A 17,553-nucleotide genomic window follows, 5' to 3' on the forward strand; every position below is an offset into this window, starting at 1 on the left:
GATCACAAGCCTCGCGACCTCCGCGCGGGGCTCCACTTCCGCAAACGTGAGCGCGGGCTCTCTGGGCTCCCGGGAGCTGGCAGAAAGGGGGCTGGAGCGCGGCCGGCCCGGGCGCCCCGTTACGCGGCGGCTTCCGGGAGGGCCGTAGCCTGGGGACCGAGCGTTCCCGACTCAGGTCGCAGGGCCGCCGAAGGGCGGGCTTCGAAGGGCAATGGGCACAGGCGGGACGGCGCCCCGAGTCCCCGCGCCCGGGCGTCCCCGGCCGGCGCCCCGCTTGCCCGCCGTGCTCCCGGGCTTTGCGTGCGCGGGCTTCCGGGCCGGGCCCGGCTGCAGGCCGGACTCGGACTCCGCCTCGGGCGCCAGCGGCAAAGAGGACAAAGGCACGCGCGCGCGCGCCGGGGCTGGGAGACACGGGGCGGATGCGGGGCAGACGCGCGCCGAGGCCCCGGGCTCCAGGGACGGGCCCAAGGCGCGGGAGAGGCCCTGGCGGGGATTTACCTGCGCGGTGGTGGCGGCGCCGGGGCGGGTGGCCGGTGGCGACAGCGGGCTCCGCCCCGCGGCCTGCCCGAGGCTCACCTGTTGGCCTGGGGAAGGGGCGGCCCCTAGGGGTGTCCAAAGTCCCCACCGGGGCCTTCCCGCGGCGCCCGCCTTGCCCACCTCTCGTGCTCGGCCCTGCAGCCGGTCCCGCTGACTCACGCTGGTGAATTTAGGGCTGGCACCCGGCTTTGTGGAGTGGTCTCAAGCCGGGAGCCGCTCCTCCCTTGCCGTGGCTCACTTTGCATAGGCACTTCGGGGATGCGGAGCACCTCCGCGCTTGCCGCCGGGCCCCAGCCCCTCTGCAGGCCCAGAGCCGGGCTGCAGACCTCCCGCCCGGTCCCCACCCTTCCTCACTATTGTGAAGAGCTTTGCTTTTACGAATGTTTGCTGATCCCCTACTACGCGCCGGAAACTAGCAGGAGTGCTCGGGAAACAACGAAACAAAACGAAGTTCTCGCCCTTTGAAGTCTGGTAGAGCTACCTATCTACTGGAACCATAAGGTTCAGTGTAACGTTACCGGCATAGCAAAGAGAAGCTGCTGGGGGGTGGGGGGTGAGAACTTTTAGAACGTCACAGAGGGACTTTTTTTCAGAGGGTGTGGAGGCCGGCTGGTGTTGGGAAAGGACACAGGTGGTTAGTAAGGCAATGAGAAGAACATAACAAACCACTGAAGGACCAAGCATCAAACATTTGAGCATCTGCTAGGAAATCTCTCCCTTACAAAAGTTTTTGTTTCGTTTCGTTTCGTTTCGTTTTTGTTTCTTTCATTTTCATGGTTACCCTCATTTTACAAATAAGGAAAATTGGACTGAAACGGGTAAGTAACTTGCTCGGGGTCAGTCCTTTCACCCTGGGATGTCCATGCTGTTAACACTACACCTTCCTACCCCCTGTAAACAAAAATGCATATTCTAGAAATTACCTTCCGCGGGACTTAAAGGTTTTGCTTTCCTTGGAGTGGTCCAAGGAGGCAGGGAGCAGGCAGAGAGGTCGGTGGGCAATTGGGCTTACAGGATTGGAATTGAGGAGAGGGGTCTAGGCAGGGGGTGAATGGTGTAGGGGAGGTAGGTAGAGGAGGTCATCGAAGTTGTTGAACTAATGCAAGGAGGCAGTGGAGAGAAAGAAAAGAGGGCTGTGGAACACCAACGTCATTTAAGGGGGGAATCTGTTTAAAAACCACAGGCCATTAAGGCCACTGATCTAATTTATCTATCTGTACTTGCTTCCCTGCGATCTCAAAGGAAGATGTTGGCCTTCTCTGGTCCTCAAAGCTACTCCCTAAGGAGAACCAGCAAAAACAATTAAGAACAGCGACTCAAAATACTTGTACAACAATGTGCACAGCAGCATTATTCACAATGGGCAAAAGGTGGAAACAGCCAGTGTCCATCAACAGATGAATGGATAAACAAAATATGGTGCATAAACACAATGGAATATTATTCAGTCCTAAAAGGAATGACATTCTTATGTATGCTACAACATGGATGAACCTTGAAGACATTATGCTAAGTGAAAGAAGCCAGATACAAAAGACAAATATTGTATGATCCTACTTACATAAGATCTTTAGAATATGCAAATCCATAGAGACAGAAAGTAGGTTAGAGGTTAGAGGGGCCAGATGGAGTTATTGTTAAATGGGTCCAGAGTTTCTATTTGGGGTGATGAAAAAGTTTTGGTAGTGACGGTAGTGCTGGTTGCTCAACATTATGAGTGTAATCAGTGCCCCTGAATTGTACACATAAGAATGGTTAAAATGGAAAATTTCATATATATGTTTCTATATTTGTTAATAATTTTTAATATAGAAAATTTCTACATATGTCACCACAATAATTTTTTAAAATGCATTGAGGAGGAGCAGCAACTGCAGACAGAAGGGAAAGAAGTGAGAGAAGATGGTGTTTTGAAAGGTGGATACTCTGTGCTGCCAGGTGCTTCAGAGAACACCGAGGAAGGTAAGGACTGAAAAGTGCTTCAGATTTAGGGATAAGAGGGTGGTTTTATGGGAACTCCTTTAGCAGTGCAGTGGGATCAGAAACCATATTGCCCAAGGATTGAAGAGTAGGGAAAATGGAGATGGTGAGTCAAGACTGCCCTTCTGCAAAGCCTGAGTAGAAGAGGGGTCAAAGCTAAAGGGCAATGGAGGGGCAAAGGAGAGATTATTTTAAGTTGAATATGTTTTTGGGTCAAAGGGAAGGAGAGAGAGGTTGGAAATCCAGGAGAGAGGGGAGGTCCTGGAGGCTGAGAGTCCCAGGGAAGAGCTACAGAGTACAGATGGATGGGATTAGCTTTGAGCCAGAGGACGAATATCTCTTGCTTTGAGATTGGAGGGAAAGAGGTAAGGAAGGGGGCAAACACAGAAAACTTGTCAGTTTAAGGATGGGAAGTTGAGGGAGTTTGCTCCAAGAGGCTTCTGCTTTCTCTACAGTACAGGAGTCAGGGCTATCTATGGACATTAGAAGAATTTGGAGGGAGGTGGAAGGTTGAGGAAAGTGTGAACATTTTAGTGGGAGACACAAGAGTGACATGTTAGCCACGTGTCATTGAAGACCTAGTGGAGTTTAGAAACCATGTTTGTGTAGTGATGTCCAGCTATAATTTTAGAAGATATTTATATAGAGCTATATAAATATAGATATTTATGATAAAACCAGAGTTTGCTGGCTGGGTAGCATAGAAGGACAAGAAGGTGAGGAAGTTGAGGGTGCAGAAAGAATGCAATTGTAGTAATGGACCAGAAGTCTAGTTTGTAGAGGAAAGGAGTTAAAAAACAGCAGGGAGCTAGGAGTCTTGGAGAAAGAAGAGTCAAAAAAGAAGTCTCAAGTCAACGAGAGACCATGAGAATGAGAGAACTGGGATGTTGTCACCAGTGATGTTGTAGTTGAAGGCTTCAAAGGGGAAGCAGTTCCCAGACATGATACAGTTTAGTGTATGGCCACTGAGATGGAATCAGAAAGTAAGCTGGAGATCATTGGAATTGGGTCTAGAGCCTGCAAGGCTCTAGGAGGGTGGTGGGAGTTCAAGAAGAGGAATAAATTGAGGCCAAAGCAAGTAAGTCTTCAGTGAATGTGGGGGAGTGACCCTGAAGCTAATAGATGACAGCAACAGAGAAGTGTAGAGGGTTGTATAGCAAAATTAAACGAATGCAAAACAAAAAGGAGTTTCTCCCCACCATGGGTGAAAGAGCAGTGTTGTGGAAGAAGCAGTAAGGAACTGGGGAGTACTAATGTTAACTTCTGGGAAAGTGAGCAGAGGCTTCACTCAGCCAGGCACCCTTAAGGGAGACCTAGGTCTCCATGAAGGCCCCCCAAAATAATAACAAAATAAAATAAAGGAGGAGACACCTTGTAAAAAGGTTGGGGATAGAGAGAAGTTTGTTAACAAGTCTTCCAGGAGACCTAGTGGAAAGGCTGTTTGTGAAACAGGTTGGTATCCATGGTAAAGACTTCAGAACTGCCGTGTATGTAAGGATTTCCTCCCACCCACATTTTAGTCCTTCATTTCCTCTTTATAACCAGGGCAGTTATAATGAGGAACCTGAGGCTCAGAGTTGCGAGGGGTCTTGGCCCAGGGCACCTGAGTTAATATGAGTGGCAAAGGCAGGCCTTCAACCCAAGATGTCTGTCCCCAAAGCCAGACTCTTCCCAATAGGATATAGGGCCTCATCTGGTTATATTACTCTATTAATCTACAAGGCAGACAGCTAAAGGATATGTCCTAAATGCAAGGGGGTTATTATGATAACTATTGTATTATTAATCCAAAATGAAAAAAAAATGAACAGAAAAACAAATTTAATAACAAGGCATGGACTGAGTTGTGGCAGGGGTTATCCTCATTGAACAAGTGTTTACTCATGGCCTGCTATAGACATAGCATTGTGTTGGACCCTCAATCAAAAAGAAATGAAAAGGAAACCCCTCATTAAGTCAACTGCTCATCATCTTTTATAGTCTCCTATTCGGGTGAATTTTACCTTTAAGGATGATTGTAAAACGGTCTGTCCCCTGAGGAGTACAGCCTTCACCGTGGGTTTGGGTGCTAGTGGAGGTAAAGTAAAAGTAAGGCTGAATGGGACGGGCCCCACCTCTGCTGCAGGAAGGGCCGACACTGTATTCCTTTTTGCAGATGATAAACTTGAAGGTAAGAAAGGACAAGTAACAAGTCAGGGTTATTCACCTAGTAGATGATGTAGTTAGCACCCCCATTATAGGCTTCTGACTCAAACCCTAGGCTCTTTCCAATCATACTTGAGATAAATATCCTTTTCTGGCAAGTGTCAACCACTGTCACATTCTCACTGACTTAATAAATCCTAGAAAGGCATTGGTCCTAAAATGTCTCCTGACTTTCAATGCTGAATATTTCTGGGTTCTAAAAACTGGTTGGACTTGTTAAGCTAAAATCCTGAATAGAATGTAAATATAGGTGAGGCTGGAAAACTGGGTGGCAGGGAAATCAATTGTAATCAGCCCCTCTCCTCCTCACACAGATCACTGGAACTATCTTATGCTTCTCAAAATGGTGGGGGGAGGGGTCCTTCGCCAACACATTGCTGGAGATTATGTTTGGGAAATATGTTCCTGAGCTTCCTGCTCTGAAGGGTTAGTTGTTCATGTGGCCAGTTTCTGTTTGTTTGTTTGTTTTACATTTCATTATGGAAGAGTTAAACACATAGAAAAGTAGGTATAATAGTATAATCGCCCAGCTTCAACAAATATCAACCCATAGTCAGGCTTGTTTCACTATATCCCCACCCAGGTCCCCTTATCCTGTATTAATTTCAAGCAAATTCCACATATTGTCCGATTTTGTTGGTAAATATTTCAACATGACTTGCTAAAAGATAAGTACGTCTTTAAAAACACACACACAGACAATAGCATTGCCACCCTCTTAAAAATTGATTCCTTAGTTTCACCACCATCCAGTGTCCGAATTTCCAATTCTTACAAATGTCATGTTTTGTTTCTTTTCCTTTTTTTCAATTTGTTTGCTTGAATTAGGAACCAAATAAAGTCTACATGTTGCCATGAGTTTTGTCTCTTTAATCCATAGGTTGCCCCCTCCATCTCTCTAGCTCTATTCCTTCCAATTTATTTAAAGAAACAAGGTCGTTTGTCCTGGAGTTTCTGGGTCTGGATTCTGCTGACTGCATCCCATGATGTCCTTTAACACGTTCCTCCGTCCTCTCTATTCCCTGTAAATTGGTAGTTGGACCTAGACACCTCGGGCCAGTTTTGATTTCGGTTCAGGAGACGGCCGCCCATTTCCGTGGGGGCCTGGTCCAGCCGGATCTGAAAGGGGAAGACTAAGACACCAGCAAGCTGCTTATAGGCAATCATAAAATGAGACTAGGTGGGGCTGTGGCGAAGACGACGCGGTGCAGACGCCTAGATCAGGGATCACTCACTTACAAAGCCAGGGAAGTGACGCATGAGCTGCCAGCGACGAAGGTGCCATAGAGGCACGGAGACGGATAGATGGGCTGTTCCCACGTCGCTCCGGCTTCCGGCCACCTCTCTGAGTGACGCGCGGGGTAGAGTCCGGGGCAGGCGGCCAGCGCTGGGGTCTCCAGTGACCGTGTCCACGGCGGCGGCCCCGCGGGCGGGATGTTCCGGGGTCTGAGCAGTTGGTTGGGCTTGGAGCAGCCGGCGGCGGGCTGCGGGCAGCCCGAGAGAAACGGACAGCTGGAGGGAGACGCTCCACCCAAGCAGCGCTCCGAGGAGGTGGTGGAGTCGGCGGAGGAGGAGCCACAGCCAGCGGGGGACCAGGAGCTCTTCCACCAGGCCAAAGGCCTCGGCAGTGAGTCTCCCCGGCCCCTGGGACCGGAGAGTGTGGGGTAGTGCCCGCATCCTTCCTCAGTGACGCCCCAGGGGCATGGGCCGGACAGGGCGGGGGAAGGGGAGAAGAGTTGAGGAAGGTGAGCCTGACTGTCGGTGATCACCGGGACAAGAGGGATTGGTGAGGACCTTGACGGCTGGAGCTTCATCGAGCGTCGAGTCCTATGCCTGAAGTTCCTGGTGACGTTGCAGTCGTTGCAAAGTTTGTAAACACTGGGACCAGGGCCACAGGAAAGCGGTGTAGCCCGACTTCTACAGTTTGACAAGGAATCATGTTGTTCACCTGACCAGCCCCCCACCCACCCCGGGCCGGAATGTGGGCGAGCTTGAGTTGGTTGCAAAGTGCCTTTTTTGCCCTTAGGGCAGAGCGTGCTGTCCGAAGTTACTGAGTGTTTCGGTCTTGCTTGGCTTATTTTTAGTTGCAACGGGACCTTTTTCTTTTAGATATGAGTAGATGAATTTGATTAGAGGACAGAGGCCGTATTAGGTAGTTGGGATAGATAAAAATGGGACCCACTGAGGAACAGCAGGGTATGGGTGTTTTCATAGAAAATAGAGCCATTTCCATTTGTCATCAAGGGAGTACCAAAAGTGGCTTCTTAAAACTTAGGTTTTTCTTGTCCACTTGAAACCTCGGGTTTGTACTTCGTGACAAAAACCTTTGAAAATTTTTTAATAATTTTTTTTTAATTTTTTAACTTTATCGAAAAATTAAAACAAACAAACAAAAAACACATTTCAAACAAAACAAAGGATTAAGAATAACAACCTAAAATAACTACTTTGCTTCCAACATGTTCCTACCATACCCCAAGAAAATTAAAAAACCATGTCCAAAGGAATAAGAAAAACAAATAATCTAAAATAACTACATTGCTTCCAACATGTTCCTACCATACCCCAAGAAAATTAACCAACCATAGTCAAACAAAGGTATAAGAAAAACCAAATAGCCTAAAATAACTACATTGAAGCTAATTATTTAATACAATAGCTTTTTTTTACTTTATCAAAAAATTTTAAAAAAAACAAACAAAACAAAGGAATAAGAAAAACCAAATAACCTAACATAGCTGTATTGCTTCCAATATTTTAGGTTTTGTTAGGGTTTGTTAATAAATATGTTTTTGATATGGGTATCTACTTTGGAGCTAATGCACTTGTGTCTTTGTAAAATGTTGTCATCTCTTTCCTCAGTAGACTCTTCTGATATTTAGGGAGGCTAAGGTTAGATGGAAGTATGCACACACATTGTTTGAGGACTTAAAGTTTCAAAATACATGAGAGTTATTTTGTTTGTGAAATTTATGTAATTTGAGAAAGAGGTAAAGATTCTAGTTTATATGCAAACTTTCAGAGACAAGAAAGATAATCAGATTTTTTTTATTCTACACATTGATCCTAAGAGGTGTATTATCTTTGAAAAGACTCATTTATGTTTTGAAAAATGAAATTAAGCACCACGGACCCTGACTCTCAGTGAGTAGATTAGTTTCTTTAGTCTTTTTTATTTTAATTGCACACCACAGTTATCATCTTGGTATATATTCTTCCAGATATTTCTTTATGTACACACAAAAATATGTTTTTCCTAACAAAATTGGTTTACATTATGCATATCTTTTTTTTAATTAGAGCAGTTGTAGGTTTATAGAAAAATCATGCAGAGAGTACAAAGTTCCCATATTCCCCCTCACACACTGTTTTCCCTATTATTAATACTTTGTATTAATGTGATACCTTTGTTACAACTGATGAAAGAATATTATTATAATTATACTATTAACTATAGTCCATAACTTACATTAGGGTTCACTGTGTTGTCCAGTTCTATAGCTTTTTAAAATTTTTACCTGGTAATGTATATACAACCTCAAATGTCCCCCTTTTAACCACATTCGCATAGATAATTTGTACATCCCTTTTTAATTTTTAATTTTTTTATTGTGATAACATATATATTCCATAAAATTTGCCATTTTAACAATTTTTAAGTGTACAATCCACTTGCATTAATTACATTCACAGTGTTGTGCTACGATCACCACTCCCCATTTCCTAAACATTTTTATCACCCAAAACAGAAACTTTACCCATCAGACAATAACTTCCCATTCTCCACCCCCACCCTTGGTAATCAACCTGTATTCTAATTTCTGACTTCATGAATTTACATATCCCAATTCTTTCATACAGTGAAATCATACAATATTTGTCCTTTTGTTTCTGGTTTATTTCACTCAACATGAGTGGTCTTGAAGACTCATCCATGTTGAGGTGTTTATCAGAACTTCGTTCCTTTTTTACAGCTGAATAGTATTCCGTTGTATATCACGTTTTGTTTATCTGTTCATCCTTTGATGGACACTTGGGTTGCTTCCACCTTTTGGCAGTTGTGAATAATACTGCTATGAACATCTATGTGCAAATACCTGTTTGAAATTCTTTTGGGCATATACATGAAAGTGGGATTGCTGAGTCATGTTGTAATTCTAGACTTTCTTAGGAACTACCAAACTTTTCCACAGTGGCTGCACCATTTTACATTCCTACCAGCTATGTAGAGGTTTCCAGTTTCTTCACATCCTTGCCAACACTTATTTTATTTCCTTTTTTTTTCCAATAATAGCACCCTGATGGGTGTGAGGCTGATACAGTTTAAAATCAGCAAAAGGAAAAGGCACATGGGGTGAAGTCCAGGAGAAACCAGGCTCAAGCTTCCAGTTATCCTCTCCAGTGGAGTTAACACACTCACCCGGCAATGATGTGGGATAATATGTGCGAAGTGTTGCCAACCAGGGTAGCTCACTTAAGCCTTGGTTTCCATGGTTTCTATTGGGGATCAGTCACATAGTCATGCAGCACCTACATGATTGACCTCAACTACTCAGACTCCAGCCGCCTAAAGCAGAAACAGGTGTTCACCATAAATCACATTGTTAACATAAACTGATCAAATTGGTACTGTGTGGTCCAAGGCCTCAGGCATAGAAAAACACTCTTATCAGGTGGAATATTCCAGAGGCTCGAAGCTCCTGTCCCAAGAGCCCACCTAGAGCCAATCCAGAAGACAGGTCTTTCTTGGGAATGTGCAGGAATTGAGCACTCTAGGCTCATTGAGTTAACCCTCTCCTGCACAGGACCCCCAGCTCATTTTTTACTTCCTTGGAGTGCCTTCCCTAATTAAGTCAAAATTTTCTCACTGGATTTTATTTGCATTTCCATAATGATTAATAACTTTGAGCATCTTTTCATGTGCTTACTGGCCAGACCATTTGTATTAGTTTCTTTAGTCTTTTTAAATCTGCACGGAATCCCCTGGGAGCCCCATTTGTTTTGCAAACATTTGCTGAGTGCCTGCCTGCAAGATAAATATTTCCTGGCCCTTGGTGACCTATTTATAAATTTAGGCAACTCGTCAGTTACCTGTGGTGGACACCTCGGCCTACGTTCCACTCCCTCACCCAGAACTAAACCTTCTGATCCTTGGCTCTCCCTCCTAATACACTTATTATCTCCTATGATGACCTGCTTCAGAAAGAGGGAACAGTTTATAGGGGCACTCACTTAAGGGGCTCGTCCCTACCTCCCTGAAGGACTCCCTGCCCTACAGTAACTTTTCTTGTTTAGCATGAACTAGTTTGTTTTGTTTTTTATTTTTGTGAAAGTTGACCAAATTAGAGCTTTATCTGCACTCTTTCTAAAAATTCCCCATACCTCTGGGAGAATTAAATATCTGAATCATTCATACAATTTAAGTCAGTGGGAGGGTGGCCAAAGATGAGCTTTGACTATTTCAAAACTGTTCCTAAGACCAGTCCATGCCCAGGAAAGGAGGAAGGGCCACCTCCTCTTCCTTCTCCTTTGAAGAGATGAGTATTGCAGTGGAACTGTGTTAATTAGGCCATCCTCCTTTTTCTTTCTGTGGGGAAAGTGCATTTCAAGTTCCAGATGCCTAGCCTGCAAACTTAAGAGGGCTGGAAAAGTAATGTATGTTGCAAAGTATGTTTGCTTTTTACAGTAACCCAGGTGTACCACAAGGAGGCCAATGAGAATGGCAAGGAGCTTGGATCCCATAGCTTATGAACAATACTTAAAAGAACTGGGGATTTTAACTTGAAGAAGAAACTTAGGAACATTGCTCAGCATTCTGGTAGAAAGGAAGTTGTTTTATGTTACTCAAGAGGTAGAAAGGACAAGGGAGGTGAAGAGAATTTTCTAATTAGAGATGGATAACATTAATAACTAACACCCTTCAAGGTCAAGTGCTCCTATCCCTGGAGTGGGGCTACTGAATAGGAGGTTGAGGTAGGTAACTTCAAAGGTCACTTCCAGCACTTACGATTCTAAAATTGTATAAAATATAGTATCTCTCTGTAACAATATTAATTTTCTAAGGTTCTGCCTCTGCTTATTATTTTCCTATTCTAGCAGCAGGACATATACTCGAGCTTTCTCTCTGTTTACTCTGTTAAATATAAGCTTTTTCTAGCCCTTGAGAACCTTCACACCTTTTACCTTTATTCCATCCCTTTTCGCAAGCTCTGTCACTTGCTCATCTGACATGAGGGAGCATGGCATTGGGGCACGAGTTTGGAATTTTGAGACATATATCCTGTTTGGGTTCCCTATACTATTTACTGTCTTTATTATATCGTTTGCAAATTTGCAGAAAATTTGGCTGTGAATTACAAAGGAATTCCAATGAACGGGCTTAACCGGAGGATGTTTATTATTTACATGTGGGGAATCCCCAAGACCACCCCCAGGTTTGGTGATTTGCTGGGAGGGCTCAAGGACTCAGCATATAGTCATACTTAACAGCTATGATTTATTACAGGAAAAGGATAGAGAGCAAAATCAGCAAAGGGAAAAGGCACATGGGGCAAAGTCCAGAGGAAACAAGGCTCAAGCTTCCAAGAGTCCTTTCCCAGTGGAGTCGCACAGGATGCACTTAATTCCTCCAGCAGTGAGTGGTGACAACGGGTGAAATACCTACCAGGGAAGCTCATTAGAGACTCAGTGCCCAAGGATTTTATTGAGAGCCGGTCACATAGGTACCCTCTGCCTAGCAAGTACCAAAACTCCCAACTCCCAGAAGGAAAGCAGGTGTTCAGCATAAACCATATTGTTTGTATGAATAGTTTAGATACAAGTGAACCATTCTTACCTGTTAGGGAATGGTGACAACCCTCCCAAATTCTAAGTTCTCAGACACCAGCCAAGGGCCAACCTTGCAAACAGGCCTTTCCAAGGGTAGCATTCTCGAGCCTGCTGTGTTCACTCATTTCTGCACAGTTTACAAGAAGTCTGCAGATGGGAGGCCTGAGGGTTGGCTCCATGGTTCAAGGATATAAAGGAACCAGGCTGTTTGAATGCTTCCTCTCCTCCATTCATAGGGTGGGATTTCCAGCCTCAGTCTCACAAGGCAGCAACGGAAGCAGAAAGCAATGGACCGGGGCTCTCTCTTCCTGCATCTCCGTTTTCATTAGGATAGTAAATCTTTCCCAGCTGCTGCCTTGCAGGTTTCCCTTTAAGTTTTTGGCCAGAGCTGTCACATGGCTTTTCTAAGCTTCAAAGGACTCTAGGAAAGCAAGTATCTGGCAAAGGGATGCTGTTTCCTTGGTTGGTATAGACTTACCATGATTCATTCTCTGGGGCCAGGCACATTGGCACCCAAACAAAATTGGGGTGGTTTGGGCAAGGAGGAAAGAGGTAAGCTATTGGATGAGCAGTCAGCAGAGTCTGCCGCTGTCATATTGGGCGACTCATTTATCTTCTCTGAGCCTCAGTCCCCTTATCTGTAAACTGGGCAGATTGTATCTTGTCTTCTTCCCAGGAAGGTTGTGACAAGAAAATGACATAATGAAAATGAAGGTAAAATACCTACTTTACATGTTAGATATCTGCCCCCTCCTTCCATAAGGTTGCTAAGTTGTACCCATTCTCAAAACTTTTCATTTGACTTCATGTTCTCCTTTGGTGGCTACTTCATTTCAGATCCTCTCTTTTTGCCTAAGTCCCTGAAGTGGACATTGTATTCTCCTGTTACTTCCTATTAACTTATCAGATTTCTCCTTAGTCTCAATTTGTTCCTAACCACTTAATAAAAATTGTCTTAACCTGATTTCAGATGATCTCGTTACAAAATTAATAAAGCACTTCTCGTCTTTCTCAGTTTTCTGCCCTGAAAACCTCTTGTTCTCTCCTACTTCTCACTCCCACTCACCTCAGAACCCAGGTCACTCTCCAGTTCCTCCTGGGAAACTGTTCTCCCTCCCTTCTCTCCATGACTCCTCCTCTGTTTAATGAATAATCTTCCTCCTCTTGTTGTCTTTGTTCTTTTATATACATATTTTTTTCTTTAAAAACAAATATTCCTTGAGGGCTAGATTGTGCTTTCTCTAACATTCAATGTGTTCAGTGTATTCCACCCACAGAGTACTTAAAATCTAAGTGATAACTGAGATTATTATGCTCAAATTCCAGTTTTTAAATGACAGTCCTCCCTCAGAATAAAAAAAGACTGTTCTAATTAATTTTTCCATTCCTGAGAAAAATCTTAATAAAGGGAACCCTTCTTTTTGTTAGAACTTTAGATTTGTCTATCTGCAGAGACTATTTTTAGAAAGTCTTGTGGCAATCTACCAATTTTTCATATCACTCTGGGTAAATAGACTAGTCATAATCAAAGAGAAATAAGTGATCTCCCTAAAGCTCAGCCTTATTTTGTCACTCCCCATTCATCCATTCAACAAGTACTTATTGATCACCCACTGGAGTTACAACGGTGTACTGGACAGTCAATCCCTGCCCTGATGGGGCTTAAGGGTCTAGCCAAGAAGACAAACATTAACCAAGTCTTTGATAGAGTGTCATGGATATTGTCCATCGGGCAAGACAGGGTGCTGAGGGAACATGTCGTAGGCCCACTTACTCTAGTCAAAGAGCCTGGGAATATTTCCCAGAGGAAGTGATATTCAAGTGGAGACCCAGAAGATGTGTAAGAGTCAACCAGATAAAGAGAAGGCAGATAAAGAGAAGGGAATAACACATTTGAATCTTCCTTGGAGATACGAAAAGACTTTCTGTGTGGTTGAATGAATGTAGAATGGGGGGGGGGGGTGGCAAGAATGAGACCAGAGATAAGTAGCATCCGGTGGCACAGTCACAATGGGATGTTGGTTTGACTGACAGATGCCAACAGACAACCGGAGAAAGTAGACTTTGTTTAATGGCCAGGGATATGGTGAGTTGGGGAGATGGTCATTCAGATAAGGAGAGAATACTGCACACTCCCAGATACTGGTACAAGTTGCCTGATTCCCAGGCAGTGATGCTGCCAACAGTAAGGATTTAATCAGGACTGTGAGTCTCCCTTTGCCATTCTTATCAGGATTTTCTACCTGCCTGCCTATTGTGAGAGTCGACATGCCTCCCCCTCAACAACAGCAAGTAACAGATGGAAAACTTCCTTAGTACGGACCAAATATTTACTGCGAGAGGGGATTCACAGGCCAGGTACCCAGGAGCCATCCCCCAAGGACCTGCCTTAGGTCCCTTCCTACAGGCCAGATTCTGTAAAGAGTGTTATACTTTGAAATGACGTTTGTCCACCAATAAGCCTTTATTATTACAGGGCAGTAGAGCCTCTATACATATGTCATTTCAGGTCTTTGGGGATGTTAATTTTGTGTTTCGGTTTTGTTTTGTAAAGATGAAGTTTGTTCCAATTTTAATCTTGTTCTACATATTAGTTCCTTATTAGTTAAGAAAGATTTATATATGTGTTTCTATTAGGGCTTGCCAATTTCTATTTATTAAAAATTTCCCCAAGAGGCAATAGCCTGTTCAAGAACATTAACCAGATGTGTCCCCTTTTCCCATAATGTCAACTCCCCTTTTCAACATGACCAAGTTAGGGTGGTCACTGCCTAGACATCCCTGAAGATCAGAAAAGTGATTAAACTAGAGGAAGGAGCAGTTACAGACAAAATGGAATTTAACAAAGGATTATGAATACTGGATCTCTGTGTAATTTTCTTCTTGGTTGCTAGGGTATTAGAATGGCTAGAGGGAAAGAATTGAAATGATGAAACAGTAACCCAGAGCATCCTTCGAAATTTGTTCTATAGCTCCTTGTTAAGTTGTAGTTTGAAAGTTGTCACCTTTTTGTAAATGTGTTATATTTCACAATGGGGAAATAACTGAAACTATGGTACTGTAACTCATGGCATTTTTGGAAGTTTCCTATATAACTACTTGTTGGAGCATGCTTTGAAGGATGTTACCTTTTGCATATGTGTTATGTTTCACAATAGGGAGATAGCTGACACTGGAACTGTGACCCATAACATTCTTTGAAATTTTCTCTCTTAACTACTTGTTAAATTGCGCTTAGAAAGTTATCACTTTTATGTATATATGTTATATTCTACAATAAAAAAATTTTTTTTAAGTTTCCCCAGATTTGTCACCAGATGGGCTACTCTGGGAAAGAGGGACAATTATTTTTCTTTAAGCAAGAGGGAAGGAGTGAAGTTGAAGGTAAGATTGCGTACTGAGATAAGTTAGAACTAGAGACTTGAGAAGGGCAAGAAAAGTTGAAAACGGGTAGCACACTGTCTTTGAATGACATGAGTTAAAGGCCGGGTATGGATAGCCAGTCCACCAAGAAAGTAGACTACTGTCAGTGATTTTCATTCCTCTCAAGTCCTAATTAATAGGGAACGTGTTCTGTAATATTAGATTCTTACAAGATCTCTAAAAGGTAAAAGTCACAACTACAATAACTATTGTGCCTGAATGGAAATAGATTTCTTTTTATTCTTTGCAGACTATCTATTTAACTTTGCATCTGCTGCTACAAAAAAGATAACTGAATCAGTTGCAGAAACAGCACAAACAATAAAGAAATCGGTAGAAGAAGGAAAAATAGATGGCATCATTGATAAGGTACATTTAAATATCTTTTGGGAGTAGAAATTTATGAAACTCAGTAGCAACTAAAATAATCATCCCTTCTTCCTATGAATTTATTTACCCAAGTAGAATTTCATATTATTCTGATAAAAATATTAATTGAGATTTTTGGCTTTATCTTTCCTTTTGCGTAAGAAGTGGCTATGATATAAATTTTTCCTGACTTTTGAAAAATATTCAACTTTGCAAATCGTGAATTTAATTTGAAAACATAACTATTTCAGAACATATTTCCACTTGTGCATCATTAGGTTAGGTTTTGAAAGTCCTAGCCCATTAGAAAAAAACTCTTTTAAGAGCCTCAGGAGTGAGTTTGTTTGATTTTTGCAGTGGTGGTGGGGTCTGAGCTTCAGGAAGGTCATTTAGTTGGTAATCACCTAATTTAGTTGGTAATGCACTAAGGAGGCCATCAGTTAAACCTTAGATATATTGTTATCTAGATATTTTTGTTGCATGTACTCCTTGTTAAAATGAGTTTTTATCTCTTTTAAGAATTTTTTATGGAGTACAAAAATTAAATCATTAACCATTTTATTTTGCTTTTGAAAAGACAGTCCTTCATAAGGGGGGAGTGATATGCTTAAAATTCAAAAATATAGAAGATCCCCTCGTGTTAGGAAACTGAGGGAGTGTTACTTTTTTAACCTTCTTAGTCACAGCGAATGAGTAAAATGTCTCAAAGAGACTTCTAAAATCTTGAATTTAATTCTTATCTAATAGTAAATTTTTCATAGTAATTTGGTTCTTTATGTATTCTTCCAACAGACAATTATAGGAGATTTTCAGAAGGAACAGAAAAAATTTGTTCAGGAGCAACATACAAAAAAGTCAGGTATGGTATAGGTTTGTTTTACATGACTTATTTAATCTGTCAAATTTTTTCGAGCATCTGTTATGTGCCAGACACTATGCTGAGGCTCTCATAATGCAAAAATGGAGGGAAAAAAACTGTCCCCATCTCTTGGGTAGCACAGAAGCTAGTCAGGGAGAGAAACCCATAAACCTCCAAGGTTTAAAGCAAGGGAGTAAACTGTCCCCTGCAGCTGGGATGTTGGGTAAAGTCAGCTTGGGAGCTGGCTCTGAAAGAGGGGAAGATAAGCTATATATACACATAATAGGCACTTTTTCTCCTCAGGAGAAAAAGCAGGAGAGCATTCCAAGGGAGTGACTGGAACCTGCAATGACAGAGAGACATGAAGAATCAGGGGTTTTCAAGGAACTTATTCAACAGATTTATTTGCTGACAAATGCTCGTTTAAACGTTTGCAGTTATAAGGTCTCAAAATGCCTAATTTTAACGTTTGGTGGCATTCAAACACAAAATGAGCCTCATGACTTTAAATTTGGCAAAAATAGAAAAAAGTAATCCAATCAGTTTGAGCTGTGCCACAAAGCACTATGGTTGGTCCTATGGCAAATGACCATCAGGCATTGTACCTAGGTAGACTCAAAAGAGTGAAGAAACTCTTTTGGACAAGTAAATTATACAAGTTAGCATGACTAGTGATTAACTAGAAGCGGTAAAGTTGATCCTGGTTTGGGGACCTGGTGTAGAAGCTGGCTCCTCTGAGATAGGAAGTATGGGGGAGAGGGTGAAAGGTTAGGAGGCAATTTCATTTTTGAGGTATAAATTAGGCATCTAGGTGACAGGAGCATGTGCAAAGGCAGGAAGGGAAAGCAGGTTATGGTACATCAGGGGGACTACACGGTGTTCAAGATACCCACAGATCATGTAGATCTGCGCTGTCCAATAAAATAGCTACTAGCTACACATGGCTACTTAAATTTAAATAAATTAAAAATGCCATTCCTCAGACAAACTAGCTATATTTCACATTCTCAGTAGCCATATATGAGAACATGTGGCTTCCGTATTGGACAGTGGAGAGCTAGAGCATTCCATCATTGCAGAAAGTTCTTTTGGTCAGTGCTGCTCTAAATTAAATGCATGTCATATCGTCCAGCAGCAGTTTGTTGCTGTCTAAAGCATGGAGGAGAATTCAGTCTAGTGATACTGATCATTCATCAAGTCACATCAAAACCATGAAAGTAGGTGAAATTATCCATGAAAAGTGTAGAGAATGGGCAGAAGATCCACAGTGTTTAGGGGAGGGAAAAAGGGAAGGGGCTTTACAGTTGTCAAGTACCTGCTAAGGGGTGGGCAGTTCAAACGTAATATGTCAT

General features: G+C 42.8%; 3 protein-coding genes across 6 annotated transcripts in view; 2 read left to right on the forward strand and 1 right to left on the reverse strand.

The window, feature by feature from the left end:
- Positions 1-880, reverse strand: part of CTPS2 (CTP synthase 2) — a 383,279-nt gene extending 382,399 nt beyond the window's left edge. Inside the window, exon 1 of one of the 2 annotated variants that reach the window (XM_037822635.1) lies at positions 658-880. The gene's annotated coding sequence lies outside the window, so the exon portion shown is untranslated. Of the gene's footprint in view, positions 1-498 lie in introns of both variants that reach the window. The other variant, XM_037822634.1, reaches the window with a different exon arrangement.
- On the forward strand, positions 9-2,380 carry LOC119523830 (translation initiation factor IF-2-like). Its single transcript, XM_037822643.1, has 2 exons — positions 9-1,355; positions 2,350-2,380. Exon 1 carries the CDS (start codon positions 212-214, stop codon positions 689-691), a length of 480 nt encoding a protein of 159 aa, XP_037678571.1. The 5' UTR covers positions 9-211; the 3' UTR covers positions 692-1,355; positions 2,350-2,380.
- Positions 2,283-17,553, forward strand: part of SYAP1 (synapse associated protein 1) — a 42,214-nt gene continuing 26,943 nt past the window's right edge. Inside the window, exons 1-3 of one of the 3 annotated variants that reach the window (XM_037822640.1) lie at positions 2,283-2,499; positions 15,224-15,342; positions 16,135-16,201. In XM_037822640.1, the coding sequence (XP_037678568.1) occupies positions 2,289-2,499; positions 15,224-15,342; positions 16,135-16,201 (397 nt within the window). In that variant the 5' untranslated portion in view covers positions 2,283-2,288. Of the gene's footprint in view, positions 2,500-6,042; positions 6,350-14,639; positions 14,935-15,223; positions 15,343-16,134; positions 16,202-17,553 lie in introns of those variants that run through there. The other 2 variants (XM_037822641.1, XM_037822642.1) reach the window with 2 other exon arrangements.

This window comes from Choloepus didactylus, chromosome X (genome assembly GCF_015220235.1).
Source record: "Choloepus didactylus isolate mChoDid1 chromosome X, mChoDid1.pri, whole genome shotgun sequence".
NCBI classification, from domain to species: Eukaryota; Metazoa; Chordata; class Mammalia; order Pilosa; family Megalonychidae; genus Choloepus; species Choloepus didactylus.

Excerpts from the sequence above, each read along its gene's own strand:
- LOC119523830 (XM_037822643.1), top strand. The coding sequence starts at position 212 with ATGGGCACAGGCGGGACGGCGCCCCGAGTCCCCGCGCCCGGGCGTCCC.